This window comes from Aythya ferina, assembly GCF_964211825.1.
Source record: "Aythya ferina genome assembly, chromosome: 3".
Classification (NCBI taxonomy): Eukaryota; Metazoa; Chordata; class Aves; order Anseriformes; family Anatidae; genus Aythya; species Aythya ferina.
In genome coordinates this window covers 228,029-248,311 of record NC_140298.1, presented here as the reverse complement: position 1 = coordinate 248,311, position 20,283 = coordinate 228,029, and the positions used below count along the sequence as shown (strand labels likewise).

The 20,283-nt window shown below is 42.5% G+C and overlaps 1 protein-coding gene across 7 annotated transcripts in view; it reads left to right on the top strand.

The window, feature by feature from the left end:
* RIN2 (Ras and Rab interactor 2) overlaps nucleotides 1-20,283 on the top strand; it is a 310,183-nt gene that overhangs the window by 177,890 nt on the left and 112,010 nt on the right. For all 7 annotated transcript variants that reach the window (XM_084514283.1, XM_084514291.1, XM_084514295.1 and 4 more), the window contains exons 11-15: nucleotides 966-1,126; nucleotides 1,704-1,980; nucleotides 2,900-3,066; nucleotides 4,730-4,844; nucleotides 5,217-5,329. In XM_084514283.1, the coding sequence (XP_084370409.1) occupies nucleotides 966-1,126; nucleotides 1,704-1,980; nucleotides 2,900-3,066; nucleotides 4,730-4,844; nucleotides 5,217-5,329 (833 nt within the window). The remainder of the gene's footprint in view (nucleotides 1-965; nucleotides 1,127-1,703; nucleotides 1,981-2,899; nucleotides 3,067-4,729; nucleotides 4,845-5,216; nucleotides 5,330-20,283) is intronic.

Genomic DNA, 20,283 nt, shown 5'->3' with positions numbered 1-20,283 from the left:
AATTTTCTGAACAGAGGACAAAAAAAATCAAGTAGAAAGGTTTCTGTACCACATAGGACATGCCAGTTTAATAAAGTCATTAAGAAAAGCTATCTGGCTATTTTGATTTTTATGAATATAGGTGGCCCCACATGTCTATTACCATCCATGGAAACCTCCTCAGAAAAAGAAAGTGGCCCTAAGGCTGAGGAGATACTCTGCTCTAAGACTGACAGGGATGGTGATAAGCAATCACCATCCAAGTGACCAATCACCAAGTGTTTGACACCATGAAACACTTGCCAGTGCTGAGCACAGTTGTGCAGGGAAGATCTTGGGTTTCCCTACTGCTGAGTCCCAGTCCTGGCCCAGGATTTACAACCCAAGTAGTCTGGGCCTGTCACACAGAGGTGGCAGATGCTGGTGCTGTGCCCCAGCTGGAGCGCATATGCTCTTTGCTCTCATGCTGTGGGTTGCACCCCACGGACTGGCATCTGTGTTTGCTGCCAGATTTGATGGCAGCTTCCAGCAACGAACTGCAAGCTGGGATGCAGGAACCTGCTTTTGTTTACACTGGTACTCTGCAAGAACACAGTGACAGTTTTCTCACCCAGTGTGCCGTCAGTGGTAGATGAGGCCAATATCCTTGCACATGTGCAGATTTTAATAGTGGAATTAATGCAGCACCACCTCGACCTCAATGTTGTGGAAGCAACAATCCACTTAACAGAAGCCTATGATGAACTGTGCAGAGTAGATTTACTTTTCTAATAACATCATGTGTGGCGGTACCATGTTGATGATTTATTTATAAAACCTGCCATGTAAAGACAGAAATTAAAATTAGAGGAGGCAGTAGCTGAAGAAATGGTTCTTAGGAAGGAGCTCTGGAACCCGCAGATTTATTCTGCCAAGAGCCACATAGGGTGGAGAGAGAGGCTGGTGGTGAACAAAGGCCTCAGCTTCTCTTAATTTCTTGGCTGCAGGGAATTTCCACCGTAAAGCCTCAGTGATCATGGTGGATGAGCTGCTGTCTGCTTACCCACACCAGCTTTCATTTTCTGAGGCTGGGCTCCGGATCATGATAACCAGCCACTTTCCCCCCAAAACACGTCTCTCCATGGCTAGCCGCATGCTAATCAATGAGGTATGTCTGTTATCTTTTTTCCCCCTCTTTCTCATTCTGATTTTTCCCTTTCCTGTGACACTGTTCAGGTCAAAATGGACCTCAGTAGTTTTCTGGATCCCTGATAGCATTTTTCCAGATTTCATCCTTCTGAGAATGATTAAATCATCCTTTGATATCTGTACACATGGAGATTCTAGGAAAGTTAATGTGGTTGTTATGTGGTTATGCTACCTATAGCTGTTGCTCACTGCAGATGCCCCCAGCATTGATCTGATGTTAGCATCATTTACACTTATTTTATAACATAGTACTACGCTGAATCTGACCCTGGTCTTGTTGTATGCCTGTAGTCAATTCTACATCTGCTGCTCGTTCTCTTCTAAAAGTTGTATCTGTGTGAGATTTGTCTTCAAGCAACCATTGCATTATGCATGATCAAAATTCATCCCTTTTAAAACCAATTGTTTAAAAAACTCTGCACATCTCTCTCTGTTTCTCTCTTTAAATAAATACATTTTTCTCTTTAAATAAATAAACAAATTAATTAATTAAAAAGAATCTGTCTTTGAGCAAGATTTTTTTCCTGCATTTACAGAGACAAAGACTGATAAACAGCAGGACTTACACCAATGGTGAATCAGAAGTAGCAATCAAAATACCGATCAAGCATGTGGTAGAGAATGGAACAGGCCCAAGCAACTCAACTGAGCGGAGCATGAACAGCACACGGCGAGAGGAGGACACGGCTGAGGCTGGCACTGAAACAGAAAATGAGAATGAGGATAATGAGAACAATGAAAATGATGAGGAAGAGGATGAAGATGATGACAATGATGACCATGAAGGGCCATACACACCTTTTGACCTACCCAGTAAGAAGCTCATGCATTTATGTTGTTCCAGAAAACAAAACTCAGTTTGACTGTGCCAACATGCACATTACAGGTGCATGTTGGGGTAGAAGTGTCTCTGTGACAGCTCCCATCAGCCTTTACCTTGCAGTTTAGTTCCTGGTCACAGGTAACAGATGAATTGGAAAGTAGCAGGAACTTCTCTGGATGCAGACCGCTGGGCTCAGGTGCACCTTGGCCGCAGCTTATGTGTTGGCCCTGCAGCTGTCCAGTGCTGCTGCTGCAGTCAGTGGTGAGAGGCAGCAACTTCTGCCAGGGGGTTTCTGCCCCAAAATCCAGGTCACTCTCTGGAGAGGACCATCTCTCCCCATTGGCTGCAGAGGAAGCCAAGGATGGTGGGGCCACTGGCAAGCTGCCTGAAAACAGGTCAGATGCATCTCAGCCTAGGCTTTATCTTTGCTGGGAAATAAGGTGTGCTTCTATGTCAGTGGTACTACTATGGTAGTAACTATTCAGAATTTCCCTTGTTGCAAGTTGGGTCCATTGTCTCTCACTATTTCCTTGTACACTCATAAGAAGGGCCTGGCTCCATCTTTTCTGTACCTTCCTGTTTAGCAGTTGAAGATGGATCGTATCTCTTTCTAGAACTTGGTTCTTACGTGGCACCTGCAAGAACTTTAAACAGAAAGTGTAGCAGTTTTGTTCTGACTCACTGCTTATCACACTCACTGGATTTCAAGGGCATGCACTGCATACTCCTTCCTTGTGCCCTTCTTTACCTTCCTATCTCTCGTCTTTGATCTCATGCTGTGGTCTTCTAAACATGAAATGTCATTATCTGTTCAATTAGACCTTGGGCTGAGGCAGCTCTGGCTTCTTGTTTGTTACAATTAACTAAAACAGGCTGGAATCATGATTCTTTTACATTTTTGTTTTACAGCTGGCAAAACAGAAGTCTTGAAGTGGCTCTTCACATGGCCATTGAGTTTTGTCCTGTATTTCACAGTGCCCAACTGTAACAAACCCCACTTGGAAAAATGGTTCATGGTTACTTTTGCTTCTTCTACCCTCTGGATTGCAGCTTTCTCGTACATGATGGTGTGGATGGTATGTAGCCACTAAAGCAGAAAGCACAGCCTGAGAAGGCGACAAAATTGATTTTTGTCAGTTGAGAGAAATTAGGTGGTCTATACTCTTAAGAAGAATTAGGCAATGGTGGGGCACTGGCATCAGGAAAGTAAGGGAAGCCTGGATTTGGGCTGCTGCTCTTGTGATGGAGTGCACAACTCATGATCTGTCTCAGTGTGGGACCTGAGGAGCATGGAGATACCTCACTAAAGCAGTGGCCACAGCTTTCCCACTGGGAGGAGGGAGACAATAAAACTTTTCCTTTACCTTCACAATTTGTTCTTGTACTAAGTGCAAGAATGAATGCTGGGGTGTTCCCTAGGAACTAATCAAACCAGTTACAGAAGAGAGTTTATTTGGTTTTGTTTTCAATAACCCGTGCTACCCTGGACAGTAAATAGAAAGTTACATGTTTTCTTCTGCTTTTCATCTGTGAGGATGAGATGTTTTTCAAGAAAAAGCTCTCCCCCCTTTCCATAGGTGAAATACCAGAACCCACAGGGTCACTGTTCTGCTTCTCATGCTTTATGGTTCACATTTCTTGAAGTATGCTGTAGAGAATTCAGAAGGGCAAGCATTATCCCTGATTAAGCTTTTCTCTTTCTGCTATGCAATTAAACATGGCTAATAGAAAATGTGGTATCGTTAAACAAAAGCATCCGAAATTTTAAAATCTATATCAGATCAAAGAGTGCTAATCAATCATAGACTCTATTGCAAAGGAACAAAGGAAATTAAAGGTATCTCCTCTCTGCCAATAGGAATTGTTTGCAGTGGCTTGTTTTTTTTGTATATAACTTTTCATAATGTAATGAATGTTGGGGTTGTTTTGGTATCGTCTTAGCTATTATTTATATATAATATAAAATATATATAATTTATATATAATATAATATATATTATATTGGGGACCTCATCACAGTCTACAACTTCCTCGTAAGGGGTTGTCAAGAGGCAGGAGACCTTTTCTCCATTAACACTAGTGACAGGACCCGCGGGAACGGGGTTAAGCTGAGGCAGGGGAAATTTAGGCTGGACGTCAGGAGGGGGTTCTTCACAGAGAGGGTGGTTGCACACTGGAACAGGCTCCCCAGGGAAGTGGTCACTGCACCGAGCCTGTCTGAATTTAAGAAGAGATTGGACTGTGAACTTAGGCACATGGTCTGAACTTTTGGGTAGACCTGTGCGGTGTCAAGAGTTGGACTTGATGATCCTTAAGGGTCCCTTCCAACTCAGGATATTCTATGATTCTATGATTCTATGATTATTTCTATGTAATAATGTCAATGAGCTCCAGACAATATCAGGAGACTGTTACACAGGGTAGTTGACCACCATATAGCCTCTTATCCAGGTTAGCATTAGGAACATTGTGGATGAAAGGTGTAAAGCACCTAGTCACCTAATCAAAGAGAGTATGTAGTAGGTCAGTGCTATCCTCTGCTAGATGATGAATATACAAAACAAACAAACAAACAAACAAAAAAAAAAAAAAAAAAAAAAAAAGTCATTGCTTCTCTTTAGAGAAAGTGTCAGTTTGCACTGAGCAATAAACATTGTCTCACAGCATCTTGCAGAATTAGGCCAAGCTGGCCTCTGATTTTAAGCTTTGTAGACCACCTGACAGTTTAATTCTCCTTAGGTGACAATCATTGGCTACACACTGGGAATTCCAGATGTGATAATGGGCATCACTTTCTTGGCAGCTGGAACCAGTGTGCCGGACTGCATGGCAAGCCTTATCGTAGCAAGGCAAGGTATGTTCGTCACAGAGATGTCAGGCTACTGTTGAATTGTTTCTGTGTGTCCTTGTCCTCTTTAGGTAGCAAAGGTGTATCCTGGATGTGAAAACTTTCATAGCCCTTTCCCTGAGGCTGAACTTTAAAGCAAGCTCAAAGGAGGAAAAGAATTTTGTTGCTATTGCAAAGCAGCTAACGGATTCTTAATGACTGTGTAGAACAAGTTTTGGCACCGTTGCCAATTTCCAAAGCTTCCCAAAAAAGCAGGGATGTGTTGTTGGTGTTGTTATTGTTTTATAAGATTTAAATACCTGTGTTGTAGAATTGTGTAGAAGATGGCATAAGGGTCTTTCTGAGACGTCTGATTTTCGGTTGTTTCCATTCTTGCAGGTATGGGGGATATGGCTGTGTCCAACTCCATTGGAAGCAATGTTTTTGATATTTTAATTGGCCTAGGTCTCCCATGGGCTTTGCAGACCTTAGCAGTGAATTATGGATCATATGTAAGTCCTACATTTGTTTGCATTACTTTTATTCATTTATACACATATCTGTTTTCTATCAAAGGCTTTTATATAGACTGACTAGATCTATCAAAAAAAAAAAAAAAAAACACAAAAACAACCCACACCACATTCTGTGGATTGGTTTTGAAGAAACAAGTAGTTTTGCTTTGTTTTGATTTGGGGGTAATGGCAATTACTTGTGAATATACATTCCATATCTCTTGGAGGACAGGTATTTCCATTTCCTCTTTAAAGGCAGCAGTCTGTGCTGAAATAAGCTATCTCACTAGAGCATATGGTGTTTTTATGCACTTGAATATATTCCAAATAAGGAGAATGATACTGTTTTAATAAGATAGGGTAAATACATAGTGGGATGTAAAGGATGAAGGAAGCCTCTAGGGCTTTTAGTAAGAAAAATGCTAGTGTTCCTAAGCCATTAACACACTGAAAGATGAAGGAAGCTGTTAAATAACTGGGCTATTTCAGAGCCTGACCATCATCAGGAAACACTGCAGAGCTTTTCTGTATGAGAAAATCTACCCAACACCAGTGAAACCTCCTGGTAGTTCCCAAATAATAAATCAGACAATCGCTATACACTAGGCTGTTGGAAGCTCCCTTCTGAGAGAGAAGAGCAAGAGATGCCATGAAATCCCAGAGGGAAGCTGCTGTTTTTATTGCTGTTAAGCTGGACCACTCTCATGTAGCAGTGTGGGAGAGATTCTTCTTTACTATCACTGAGCGATTGCAAAGTTAAGAATGTAGAATCACAGAATTGTTGGGGTTGACGGATACTTCTGGAAATTATCTAGTCCCCAAACCTCTGCTCAAAGAGTGGCCAGCTAGAACAGGACGCTTAGGACCATGTCCATTTGTGTCTTTAATACCTCCAAAGATAGAGAATCCAATGCCTCTCTCAGCAGCCTGTTTCAGTGCTTAACCACCTTCACTACCTTCGTGGTTTAAAAAAAAAATTAAAAAAATTAATGATTTCTTGTATTTTTCTTGTATTTTAAATTGTATGCATTTCCTATTGTCCTTGAATAGATAAAACTCAGAATAGTCTGGTTGCACCTTTTTTATACTCTTTCATCAGGTTTTTATACACACTGGTAAGATGCCTCTGAGTCTTCTCCAGGCTGAATGGTCCTTGCTCTCTCATTCTTTCTTTGTGCATCAGATGCTACAGTCCCTTAAATCATCCTTGCAACCCTTCGCTAGACGCTCTCCAGTAAGTCCTTATCTTCCTTGTACTTGGGAGCTGAGAACTGGATCCAGCACAGCAAATGTGTCTCACTAATGCTGAGAAGAAAGGAAAGATCTCCTCCCTACCTGCTGGCAGCACTTCTAATGCAGCCCAGAACGCTGTTGGTGCTCCTTGCCACAAGGCTCCATCGTGGACTTGAACTTGGTGTCTACGGTCTTACTCTGCCAAGCTGCTTTCCAGCTGGTTGGCCCTAGTGCATACTGGTGCATGGGGTTGTTCCTTCCCACGTGCAGGACTTTTCATTTCCCTTTGTTGACATTTGTGAGGTTTCTGCCAGCCCACTTTCCCAGCCTGTTCAGGTACCTCTGAATGGCAACACAACCTTCTGGTGCATCAGCCACTCCTCCCAGTTTTGTATTAGCTGTAAACTTGCTGAGGGTGCCCTTTGCCCCATCGTCCATGTCATTAATGAAGATGTGGTGCTGACCCTTGGGGTATACCACTAGGCTCTGGCTTCCAGCAGAACATTGTGCTACTGAACACAACCCTTTGAGCACAGAAGTTCACCAATTTATCAGTCCACTCCACCATCCATTTATTTAGTCTGTTCTTCTTCTGTTTGTCTATGAGAATCTATGAGAGGCAGTGTCAAAAGCCTCAAGTCAACACAAACACCATCTGTTATTCTCCCCTCGTCCAAGTCTACCTCAACCATCTTGCCATAAAAGGCTATCAGTCTGGGTAAATATGATTTTCCCTTCATAAATCTGTCTACTCCCAGTCACCTTCTCGTCCTTCATATGTTTAGAAATGTTTCCCAGAATTATTTGCTCCCTCCCCTTCCCAGGGATCAAGGTCAGGCTGACTAGCATCTAGTTCCTTGGATCTCCCCCCTTTCTCTTCTTGAATATAGGAATGACAAAAGGAAGCAATGCTGTAGGAATAAAATACTTTCCTCTAACAAGTAACTTACCTACTTATCCACAGCTCATCTATACTTGTTACATTTTTTTTCCTTGAAAAGAATGAAATCAAGTGACTGGACAGAAGCAGCCAGCTTTCATGGGGGCACAACAATGTCGCTACTGTTTTGCTCACCCAAAATGTTCATTGTACACTGTGATCACATGGTTAGGAAAAAAAGAGCCTTGGAAATGGCCCCACAATTACCAAAGAGTGTTCTCTTGGTTTTCACTTACAGTTTTTATATCTCTCCAAATCCTTGAAAAAGTAGACTTCGAAACAAAACAGCACCCCCTCACACACACCCATACACAGTAATTATTGAGTTGCCACAAAAAGCTAGAATTCAGTCAGGTTCGGTATAGCCTGATGCCAGCATTAAGAGCTGCAAGGTGTTGTTTATTATTCAGGGAGCCGCCTTGCTGATGTGCCCACACTGAGGTTGACAGGGGCAGCACACAGATTGCTTGTGCATCCTAAGCTTCTCAGGGGCAAGCCTTGGGCTGCTTGCATGGGCAAGGGCTGCTCAACAGGTTCATGGAGATCGCAAGGCTCAGGCCAGCTGGATGTGACTGTGCAAGTCTGAAGCACTGGGTGATCTCAGCAAATAATCACAATTTAATACTGCTCGTTTGTTATTTGGAAGGATCCCAAATTTGTCTGTAGCATCGCTTCCAAAAGAGGAATTCCTCAAAGCCATCATGATTCTCCTGTCTTGTACTCTTGTATACAGAGTGAAACAGATTGCTAAAGGGAAAAAAAATAAAAAATCCTTTCTTCTCCAGAATGTTTAATTCAAGAGAACTGTGGTGAAGTCAAAGTTAAGCTTTTGCTGAAAGTAAAGAGTAAATGCATTTGTATAGGCGAGCTGTTAAGACAGTAATACCTTTTGTGTAAGTCATAAAAAAGTAGACTGCATCATTTCAAAGTTAAGCTCTAAAGCAGAGGAGCCTCCTTTAACCTTATTTTTCTAAAAGTCTACACACTCAGGGCTTTCTTGAACATCATACTCCGTAAAATCTCAATGTATCTCTTGTTTCAGGCTGCCTGATTCAGAATCCCTTGTGGCCAAATTGTGTTCCCTGTTATGCTGACATAAAGCCAGAACTCTGTTACCACATGTTACTGTGCTGAAAGGGAGAGCAGGATCTGTTCCCTTTTTCTTTCCCTTTGTCTGTGTGCTGTGGTGTGCACATGCACATCACAGTGTAGTGTCGTGTTTGTGCACATCCTGACCTTTCTCAGCCACATGCGGCAAAGTGGCTTCACACCATAACCAGACAAGCAGCTGCTCAGAACCAGGAAGAGATTTACGGGATCTCATTCTGAACATGGAGAACGGTCTCATTGCTAATGGTGCTTGCAGCTGCTGTAGCACCCTTTGTACAAACAGCTTGTGTTTGAGCCTTCCTTATGCTGCCCAAGGGCAGGTGGGGGTTTCAGAGCCCATTGTACAGATGGTGCATTTTGATTTGAGGCAAGCAGAGAGCTTTAGATGAGGTGCAGCCTGCAAGCTTGTAGCTGGCTGTGGCACATCGGTATGTTGAAAGCATTGTTCTGCAAAGGCCCAGTCACTGCCTAGTTCTGCCGTATACCTCACAGCTGTGACAGGAAGCCCCATGCAGAATCAGGACTTAATGTTGTAAGTGTGCTCCATGAGATTGTGGCTGGGGGGTGAAAATACAGATTGTGATCTAATAGAAAAGATAGGAGAAGTGCCAGAGGCGACATATTAAAGAGAGATTAATGGACTTGCTGGAGGTCACACAGCAGTGTGTGAACTGCGGGAACAGCAGTGTGTGAAGTGGCAGAACTGCAAATAGACTGTGAGTCCCCAGAGACACAACCTGGTGCTAGGTTGCTAAATTGCAATCATTTTAAATGCCTGTCCCAGTACTGACTGCTCCTTTCCCCAGACTGTTGTTATCGGGTGTTTCAGTGTATTATTTATTCTATTCTTCCTTTAGTATTAGAAGAAAGGAATGGACAGCCTTCTTTTGTTTTTAAGGCTGCATCAAGAAGTATCTGATGACTGTTTTAGAGAACTAAGTTCCCTTTCTTCTGTTTTCCTACTTGAAATGAAACATCTTACTGTAGGATGTGGGTAGCCCATGAGTGGAGACTGCAGAGCAGTCAGCCCCAGTCTGAACAGAGGGGCTGCCCTATGTTATGCCATGGGGGAAGCCAGCACACGGGGCAGCATTTTGCAAAATCAATGTCTCAAAACAGACAGACAGTGGTCTCTGATGTCATTCTCCCTGCCTCCCCTGTGAGCATCAGTTACCAGGAACCAGATCTCTCAGTGTGATCATCAATGTACAATACTGGATTTCCATTCTTCTCCTTCCAGTGCTGACTGGAGTCAGGACAAACCCAAGAAACAGAATGCTCCATCTCATGCTTCTCCAGGAAAGTGTTAGTGTTTATGAGGAGAAGAAAAGATCCTCCCATGCCTTCGCCTTCAATTCAGGTGTCAGTACAACAGTTCTAGAACTGGACTAGGCCTCTGGCCTCTTTCCACCAAAGGGCAGATCTGGACAATCTCAAACAGCTTGCATATCAGATCCCTTCTGTTTCTCTGATGTCTAGTCTCTGATCCGTCAATATATTTATATTTTAAAAAGTCCTATTTTTTTCTGGACACCCATTGATGTTTAGGCAATAGTTCTGCCTTCCCTGTGTGCTTCCCACTGGAGCTTCCATCTCTGCTACTCGGAGGTCACTTGGCCACCCTCCTGCTGCAGCTCTGACCTGATGTTACGTACTGTAGCTCATCTAGCATGCCAGCAGGGCTTTCAGAGAAAAAGCAGCATCCCTCTAGACCTAGACAGCCCTTTGAAAAAGTTCACTTTCTCATCTCTTCCAGCTCTGAGTCCTGGACATGTTGCCAAGTCTGTAATCCTGTGGAGGGACATTTACTCTGTGTCTTCTATCCAATTGCCTTCCTCTGGATTTTTTGTTTGGATGCAAAGCCATTAAACAGACAAAAGCCAGGAGTATTTTAGGGAGTGGGAATTTTAGCTTAAGGATAAACAGCCAGGTTCATTTGCTCACATCTGCGTTTGTGAGTATGCTCATATGCCTATCCATAAAAAGAGGAGGAGTAGTCCCATTGTGAGCCTTGTTAGAAATCAGAGAATACAGAGGTAAGTGGACACTTGAGAGAAACTCATTGAGCAAGTAAGCGAACTTTACTGGTTTGCTACTTGCTGGCCAGTTTGCTGTTCACTGTTTTAATTCCAGGGCACGGTGTTGAATCACAGGAAATTAAGCCCAAGCTGGCCTTCACCTCCTCACAGCAAATATCTGTGTATCTGTTCCCTGCCCCATTCTTGCCCAGGTATCTGCATATAGACCACGTTGAATCCTTAGAGAAAGGAGGGAGGACAGGTTCAGTGTCTCTGTCAGTCATCAGGGCAACCACTAACATGGTGATGCTGAGTATCAGCAGGGGTCCCTGCTTCCCCCCAGCATTAACCTGCACTGCAGTGCATGTTACGCCTCCCCCTGTGCTGGGGTGCCATGTGCACACCTGACTGCAATGCCAGGCTCTTTCTAGCTTTCACAGTAGCCTGTGCAATGTGATGGTACCACTGCAGCAGCAGTATGCAGCTCAGCAAGTATTAAGGGATTAATTTATTGTCAGATCCCAAAAGCCTCTAGATGGGCATAGAACCATGTGCACACTGAGGCTAGTAACCAATCTCTCCAACTTCCTGTAATAGTTTTAATGTATTGAATCCCATTGCTCCCCAGACAGGGAGTATAGGATGATTATTCTGTATCAGAGCAAAAGTGTCTGATCCCCTACAAAGCTCCTAACAACAGAGGAATTTCCTCTGACTGTAACTCATGCATTTCTTGCTTAATATATTGAGTGTCTATATGCAGCACTCAGTGTTGCATACTCCAGGGTGTATACCCTCTTCAAAGTGAATTGTGTGATAAAGCAAGAATGCTTTCTCAGGTGTCTCAGAAGAGCTTCAGGAAGGAAGCACCATTTAAACACACAGGAATGCAGCACCTGTCTGAAGTTCCAGTTTGCGAAGTTTCAGTTTGGTCTTATGGCAAGATGTGAGGAATGCAGGATTTTACACTGAATTTTCCACTGTCAGGCAAGGACACTGCAGGAAAAGGATCCTCAAACAGATTTAGGACCTGTGTTTATTGCAGCTGAGGTACTGGAAACTTAGTAGAGTACTTTTAATATTCCTGAATGAGGTAATCTCTCTCATTTTTGGACGTTGGAGCAAAACCATTTTGGATTTTGGCCCTAGTTCCTTGTTTTCCCTTCAGCAATTGCCAGGAACTGAAGGGAAACTGAAGAATGGGATCACATTGATTTTATTTCCATTGTTTCTCCTCCTTCAGCCTCAGTTCCTTGTTGCCTACAAATGCTGTCTTGGAATGGCTGGGATTGGTGGCAATGTCTTTGTGTTTGCTACACAAGAGGCAGGGAGATAGCCTCCATTTAAATTCAAACAGTAGGTTTTGAACTTGCAAGCCTTTCGTGTGTGATCAGTCAAAACTGAGAGTTCTTCTGGTCTGCTTTAGCTGCTAGATACAAGCCAAACCTCAAAGGAGAGTTTGGGAATGTTGATTTTTCCTGCTTGCGGTACAAGCAAATGCTTCACTTGCAGACAGTTCTCTCCAGGGGAAGAAGCATTTCCTATTTTTAAACAGAGAATTGAGCCTTCTCTTCCATAATTAAGAAGATTCCATCGAGGCCATTTTTCTGCTCTTTGCTAAAACCTGAAATTAAGTCCTTTTATACTTACTGTGAGTTTTGAAAGTTTTGCTAGCCTTGTTTTTCCTGAGCTCACACGTTGTCATGTACCCTAAGAAAAGCTATCCCATTGTGTCTTGCAGGAAATACTACTTGCCTCATGAGAAGGCTGCTTGATTGATTTGTAGCCTAATTTGACAGATCAAAGAAATATTTTTCTTAAGCTTTTCTACCAGATTTCAGGGTCTCTGAGCTCACAGTTAAAAGGTTGCACCAATAATCAGTGACATGGGAATAGTTCATCAGTTGAAACGGTATTTCCAGAGCTATAGGCTTATGGGAGGTTTGTAAAACAGGAGCAGGTACTCCAAAGTCAATCACAGAAAAAAAGAGACCCTTTAGGCAAATGTAGAACTAAAATGAGAGGAAGAAGAAATAAGTAAACAGTGGCCATTCAGTCTAATTTGAATTTAACTATCTCAAAACCACTAAACAATACAGTATAAAGCAGTTTATAGTTCCGTTTGGTTTCTTTTTTAAATGGATAGATGGGCATTAGATTAGAAAATGGTGAGAGGCTACCAGAGCTGGAGAGGGAGTTAAAAAAGCAGCACGATTACTTGTATGACTTTTGTGATTGCAGTTCTTGCTGTGGACAGATGGCATTAATGTAGGCCTAAACAGAAGGGGATTGCAGAAAAACCTTTAGCATGTCATCAGGTAGGAGAAAACAGTTGGAAGCTGTTATACCTGCCTTCTTGCTCTGATGAGCCACCCCAGCTATGCACCAATTAGTGCAATACTTTCCAGAGTCAAAGCAGACTTGGAGCAAATCTGAACCTGGCTCGTTTGAAAGTGTATGCTCTCTTTTTTGGCATTAGATGAGTAACAACATTGTATGTTGAAATTAAATACTGTTTTTCTTAAAATTTGAGGGTTTCCATTATCTTTCTATTTCCCAAGCTAGTCTATGCCTAGCCAACAGCTTTGACAGAGGTCCTCTGGTTATTCTTCCTGCAATAATTAAATACCTCAATGCCCAGTAGCAGATTTGCTAGAAGCGAATATGTGCTTGTACCCTGAACAGGGTGGGCTATTTGCTCACGCCTTTCTCCCTCAGCTATGGTAAGTGGGGACTGCTCTAAAGTGAGGACATACTTCTGTCACCTGTGTGTCAGGAAAGTCAGTGCTGGCAGAGTGGAGAGCTGACACTGGAAATCCCTCAAACTACCAGTGCAAGACTTACTAGAGAACATCTCCAAATTCTCTGGCTGCAGCCGTCAAAAAACTTGGCAGTGAGTTTCAGCTGACTCCCAGGAGATCTTTATTCATTGGAATATTTATATTAATATATTTTATATTAGTATATTTAGCAAAAAACATCCCTCAAAGACCAGACTATCATTTCACGTTGGACTTGATCAGACCCAGACAGCTTTCATTCTCTGTATGTGCTATAAAGTCTGCAAGAATCTCAAAACACAGTATTGCTCCAAGAAACCTTTACTACAACAAGCTTAAACAGGAATTGTATCTACTTTGAGGGAAGTTTTATACTTTGAGGGAGGTTTGGGGTTGGAATTAGATGATCTTTAAGGTCCCCTCCAACCCAAACCATTCTATGATTCTAACCATTCTATGATACTGGTGTGAATCAGCTTTGTCCAGGGCTGCCTTAAATAAAGCAAGAGCCCCTGGGCACAGTGCCTGAATTCTGCCATCTCTACATGTGCCAAAGTCCAGTGAGGTCAGACCTACTGAACCATATGCTTCTCTGCACACACCATGCAGAGGTGCTGTTGCCTTCAGGGGCCAGTGGCGACCTGGTTCAGGAACGGCATGGCGACCAACCCCAGGCCGCTCAGTCCATCGGCTCACAGACACCAATGTGGTGGATGGCAAATGGCGTTTATTGTTGAGTCACATGGTGTTATATAGCCGAGGCCCATAACGTTACTTCCGCTTGCTTACGTCACAGATTACGCTATTGCCCATCAAGGGAGAGGCTCCATCTTTCCGTACAGTGCGACATCTTCTGGCCGCCAGACCCTAACTACCCACAGGTGCTCTGCACACAGGTGGCAAGCCAGATTAATTGGACATTTGTATGTTCAGAAAGTAGCACTGTGTCATATGTGTACTGCAAGTCTAGCGCATCTGGAGTTGCACCCAGCGCCCATCCATGGATACCATCTCACAGCCCTCCCAGGGCAAATCTGCTGTGAGGACAGGCCCTTATATCACTGTCAGTTTGCTCCAGCTATCTTTCTGCTGTTGTTCATTCATTTTTCATTGCTTTATAACCTGTATCACCTGCTGTCTGTCTTCTTATGTCCCCTTTCTGCCTGTTCCATGGCATAGCAGGGAGATGCCATGTGTGCACTATGCCTTGAGCCACTGCAGAAGCAACTGGAATTCTGCGCAGCTTTTATCACCCTGTGAGCTCACCAACAAGGTTTTGTACCCAAAGAGTTGCACTTTTTCTTCCAGAAAGTACAGCTGTGATATGTATCTATTTCAGCCAAATGAACTTCCTGTCAAAGCGCATTCCACAGCTAGCATTTTTCCCCCAAGGAAACCACCCTCTACTATGTATGTGGAAGGGTTTTAATCCTGCTGTCCAGTGGCAGAGTGAGGTAATCTGAAAAAAGGCAATGATCTTAATAAATTGTCTGATTTTTGCCCTGCAGAAAGTGAAAACTGCATTAGAAAACACCCCTTCACTCCTCACAGGAAATACTTTATTTCTGTAGGACTAGTTAAGCCTCATAAAGGAAAGTTGTAATTTACATTAATTAATAGCTAATACTTTTGGCCAACAGTGAGAGCTGGGCTTGATCTCAGGCCAGGAGTATTGCTAGTTAAGTAAAGAGGGGGCTGAAAACTTAACCTGCAGCAAAACTAAAGTCTTGCAGTGCAATTCCACACGGGGTTGCTGCATTTGCTTTGCCTTCATGGTGTCAGCATGACACGTGTTACTGGTACATTCATAAACCTGTCATACATAATTAGCATACACTTTCTAATTTTGAATAATCCTTAACAGCAACTCCTATTCCTGTGAAAGACCTCCAAAGAATGGCCTTGCAAATAACCCAAAGAAAGCAGCCCTAAACATCTTTGGAAGCACTGTCTTCAGCAAACTATAGACACAGGCCTTACTAACTGTTTGTCTTTCCAAATGCCTGTTCTTTTTATGGAGGATAGTGATGTAATTGAGAAGTGGTGTCTGCACTTCAGGTTGATTTCAGACATTTTTTATTCTAAAATAATCCCAGCTGCTTCATTTGCTTCCTTTTCCTGTAGATTCCTTTCCGACTGATGTATTGCATACTGACAGTTTTTACAGATATTGGTCCTAGTCAAACTAAATTTCTGACCAAAATCCAGACAGGAATTTATTGTAAAATAGCATCTATCTTTTCTGGCCAGCTGCAGTTTATTTGGGGTAGGGGGGAGCTGGGTTTAAATTTTTCTTTTAGTTATACAAAGTGAATTTAATTGACATCTTTTTTTTTTTTTTCTTTTCGACTTTAGAATAACTAAAATGTAAATTCAGGTTAAGTGTCCTGTATGGACCATTCATATTAATGGAAGCAGGAGGAAAGGAGTGGATGCATGGGAGTGGATGAAGTGCAGGCAGCAGATATGTTTGGGGCTCTGTGGCTCCTTAGTGTTAAAGGATTTATACTATAGGGTATCAAACAAAAAGGTCTTCTGGGTCAGAATGTGATGTATGTCTCATCTCAAGAACAGATCTTATTTCAGCAAAGCTTTGAGTTTTGCATGGAACTGGTAATAGAAGCTGCAAGTAGAAGTTGCCTTAGAGACTTCTTCCATAGCTACAAAAATAGGCTTCTTCCTGTCTGCCACATACAGCCTGCAATTTACATTATCAGTAGGATCATTACATTTTTCACCTTCAGTTAGGTAGTTACTGCCAAAATTGGCCTTCATGTTTTGAAGCCATCCAAATCTTTGATTTCTTTGGACAGTCAGTCTAGTGAGAATATTGTATGTATGTTTCATGTAATGACCATGTGAATGTAATGGTTCCTCTGAGCATACACTCTGAGCTTATGACTTGAAGACGCACTGCAATACCTTTAAGAACAAATGGTCTTTGTGGCTGTTGCTGTTTATATTATGGCAAAAATCAGTGAAGCAAAATGTTCTATTTGTTTAAGCCAGTATTTTCATGTGCAAAAAATAACAGCAAATCTAAGCCAGCAACATATCTCTGCAAGTTTGTGGGATTCTTGGGAGTACAAATGCTCTAACAATTCCAGTGTATAGTGGTTGTACAGGATAAATCCATGATTGTCTTGGTGTATTAGAAATACAGCAATGCTTCATCATGCTGAATCTCGAGCATGTAGCGGTAAAGAGGGAAGTCCTCCCAGAACTGCCTTTTTGCAGCATGCTTGCCCCTGTCTCCAGTATGGACCTTCAGGAAGGTGTATGAAGTTCATTGCAGGCACAGGTTTGCAAAATGCCAGGACCAATAATCCTTTCCTTGACTCTGGAAGTCAGATTCTCCCCTCAGTTGCATTTGGGGAATGAAGCTAAATAATTCCTAAGGATTTGGAAGTAATATTTAGCTCACCAGGTGAACAGTTTCTCCTGACTGTGAGGCAAAATTATATGAGTGCCTTAGTAGTCTTGTACAATGTCATTCAGGAAGTTTTAGTGCTGCTTATTATTACATTAGCAATCCATGCTTCTCTTGCAAATAACTGGTAGCAGTCTGACTGAAAGGATGCCAGCACTGAGAAGTGGCCAGTGATAACACTGTGTACCCTTATTCTCTGTGTTGACTTTTGAGAAAATAACGTAGCATAAAATTCTAGTTTGAATTGTTTATTGGACTGAAACAGTTTCAAGAATGAGACAGAAATCCATCTGTTAGGAAGAAAAATGTGTTGTTTGAGGTGGATGAACTTTCATTCTCTGAACTCTTTTCTCGTCTGCAGATCATTTGCAGGAATAGATTGAGGCTTTTGCTTTTCCTTATATACAGATGTAGAATAAGATGACCAATTAAGAATTGGCCACCAGCCTGTTTAAGGAAGATTTCTGCGCTTAGCATTGTTGATCGACCTCAGCCACAGGGTGGTTTGACTGAAAATAAACCAGCACTAAACTTCAAGAACTCCTAGACAAACAATAGCAATGTCCTTATCTAAAGCACCTTAGGAAAATAACTAATACACCATTTCTAGCTAAGACTGATCTCTAGCCAGGAAACTTAAGTGAACAGAAATGGTCTGTTGGAATCAGTCATGGTAACTGTCAGTTGAAACTCAGCTTCACATGTGGCTTTGTTGCATGGAATGAGCGGGGAGAAGCACATCAGGCTGCATTACCTGACAACAGCCTCAAGGTAATGGTTGATACTTGGTGGTCTGCAGGTTTAAAATTCAGCCAGCCACACTGCTCAGCCGGCAGCACACAGCCTCCCTTCTGCCTGTTGGAGAAGCTGGCCCTCCCTAGGAGGCAGCCCCTGCAGCAGTGCCCTGAGAGACTCCCCTGAGAGCTCCCTTGAGGAGGCTGCCAGCAATACTACTGGAGATAATAACAGGAATGCCCAGGGGGATGGAGGTCGAGTTTCAAAGAGAAGAAAGGGAAATGGAGGACAAACATGATCCTAGATGGGGAATGGGGTAGGAGAGGTGGCCTTACTCCCTGTAGCTTTAATTCATAGTTGTAGGTTTGTGTCATATAAAGTCATGCGTTTAAACATATCTAGGGCTTAAAGATGCAGGTGAGTGCCTTAGTTTAGAATGCACACCTTAAAAATGGCAGGTAAATAGCTCCACAGTTTTGAGGACCTGATCTCTCTGCCTTAATTGCCTCAGCACTAAGTAACCTTTGGCCTGTGGCTTTGTGCTACAGTGCATGATGATCTTCAGCAGCTGAGGCTCAGGTCTTGAGGTGGCTGACTTGCATCCTTCACCGAGGTGAGTGAGAGTGGGGAAGAAATTAAATGTTTGTGCATGACCTTGCTTTTTTCCCCCACTGTGAAGCACTAGCTGATGACTGAATGAAAAAATTCCTTTCTCCCACTTGTTCTTACATGACTTAAACAGGAGTTAATTGGCAAAAAGACAATTTATTTTTGTGACGTAACAATATGAGGGAGACAAAGCGTGTGTGGCAGTGGGACAGTTTGAAATGCTACCAGGTCCTAATCACACTGCTCTTTAGTAATATTTTCTTCTTTGGCAATAGAGAGTAGGCAAAAAAAAATCTGTAATGTAATGGTCTGACTTAGCTTTAACAGCTTGTTTAGCAGTGTTTAGCAATTCAGCAATTTAGGATTACAGAATCATCATCAGAGAGAAATATTGTTGCTTGAAATTGTGACAAAGTTTTATAAACTTCCTTCTCTTCCAGATTCGGTTAAACAGCAGAGGACTTATCTATTCTGTTGGTCTCTTGCTGGCATCTGTTTTTGTCACAGTATGTATATAGTCTTTTGTTCTTCATTTCCAAAAGAGTGATTTTATAGACATTTCCTTCATTTGTTCTTTTCTCATCTCTAGGTGCAATAGCAATTTCAAGTCTGTTAAGAGATAGGAATGATCACTCCTATTGTAAACTTTTCAAGACCTTAGTCTGGCTTTTGGCAGAAGCTATCACTGTCACAAGATGGCTCTTATATTTGCGTACTTCCCGTGGGATAACCCCTGGGAGGTCCACTAGCAATCACTAATCATTTTTCATGGTAGTGTTGAAGCAGATCCTTCGATGCATAACAAGATCCATTTTCCTGTTGAACAGCTACACAAAATATTGTACGGTTTGCTTTGGCCCTGTGTAAAAACTTTCAGAGATGCAACACAGACCAGAACAAATATTGCCTGGATGTGACAACATTTATTGAAATTGTTGGATTACATTGCCTGACCTGTCCAAGTCCAGCATAAAAGTAGATTAGAACAGATAAAGATAAGAGGATTAGCAGACCCTTGTGACATCTTCCAACTCCTAAGACCAGCTGCTATAGGGGAGCAGCCCTCCATATTGCACACCAGCACAATTCCCATGGACACAAGGCGTAAACTACAAGAGGTTTGTGTTCTAGTAAACCAAACAAATTCAGGCACAGCCTTAGCCTGTTCAGCTCTAGATTGAGATGCAGAGAGGCACTTGAAGTATTTCAAATGAGGAGAAGGGCATATAGCCCTTGAAGGCACTTCTGTTAAATTAAACGGGATTGTTCTTGCCAAAGTGCAGAAACATAAGGCCATTGGGCCAGTAATCAACGTGGTGCAAGTCAGTGTGGCTCCAGTGACTGCGGGGGAGCTTCTCAGATTTTCTTCAGCTTACTTTTTGCAGTTAACTTACATTGTGATTGCTTCCAGTTGATCTTGTTCAGTGTGGGGACAGTCATTTTCATGCTCCTGTAATTGAGAACGGGCTTTACCACTTTATTCAAAATTATCCTGCTGTGGTGGCTTACTCTGTGTTTATTTTAGGTTTTTGGCGTCCACATGAACAAATGGAAACTGGATAAGAAGCTAGGGTGTGTGTGCCTTTCCCTTTATGGCATCTTCCTGTGTTTCTCCATCATGACAGAATTCAATGTTTTCACTTTTGTGAACTTGCCAATGTGCAGAGATCACTAATGCAGGTGGCAGACTGTCAGGAGGAACTTCCTTCTTACCTGTGCAATACAAACCACGGCTGGCATCTCCTGAATGCGGTGCACCTCCAAGTCGTGAAGTATATCCTGTTCACTGTTCATAGGACCTGTAGCCCCATCTCAGTTTACCTTCTCCCTGAACCCCACAACCTGGAAGAATCCTGCATCGATGTGAAGATTATTTTTTTTCAACATTCATGTAATTTCCTAGCTCAGTTTTTGAACAGTGACTGGGACTCTAGGTGAACTGGCTGCTAACTGGCATCAAGCCAGGCAAAACTGGTCTGCTACAATTCCTTTTTAAGTTATTTGATGGAAGACTAATCTAATTTATGACTTAAGACTATTGCTACAATGCTGAAGAGGGTACACCGTATTGGGGCTGATTTTCAAGGAGAATTCTG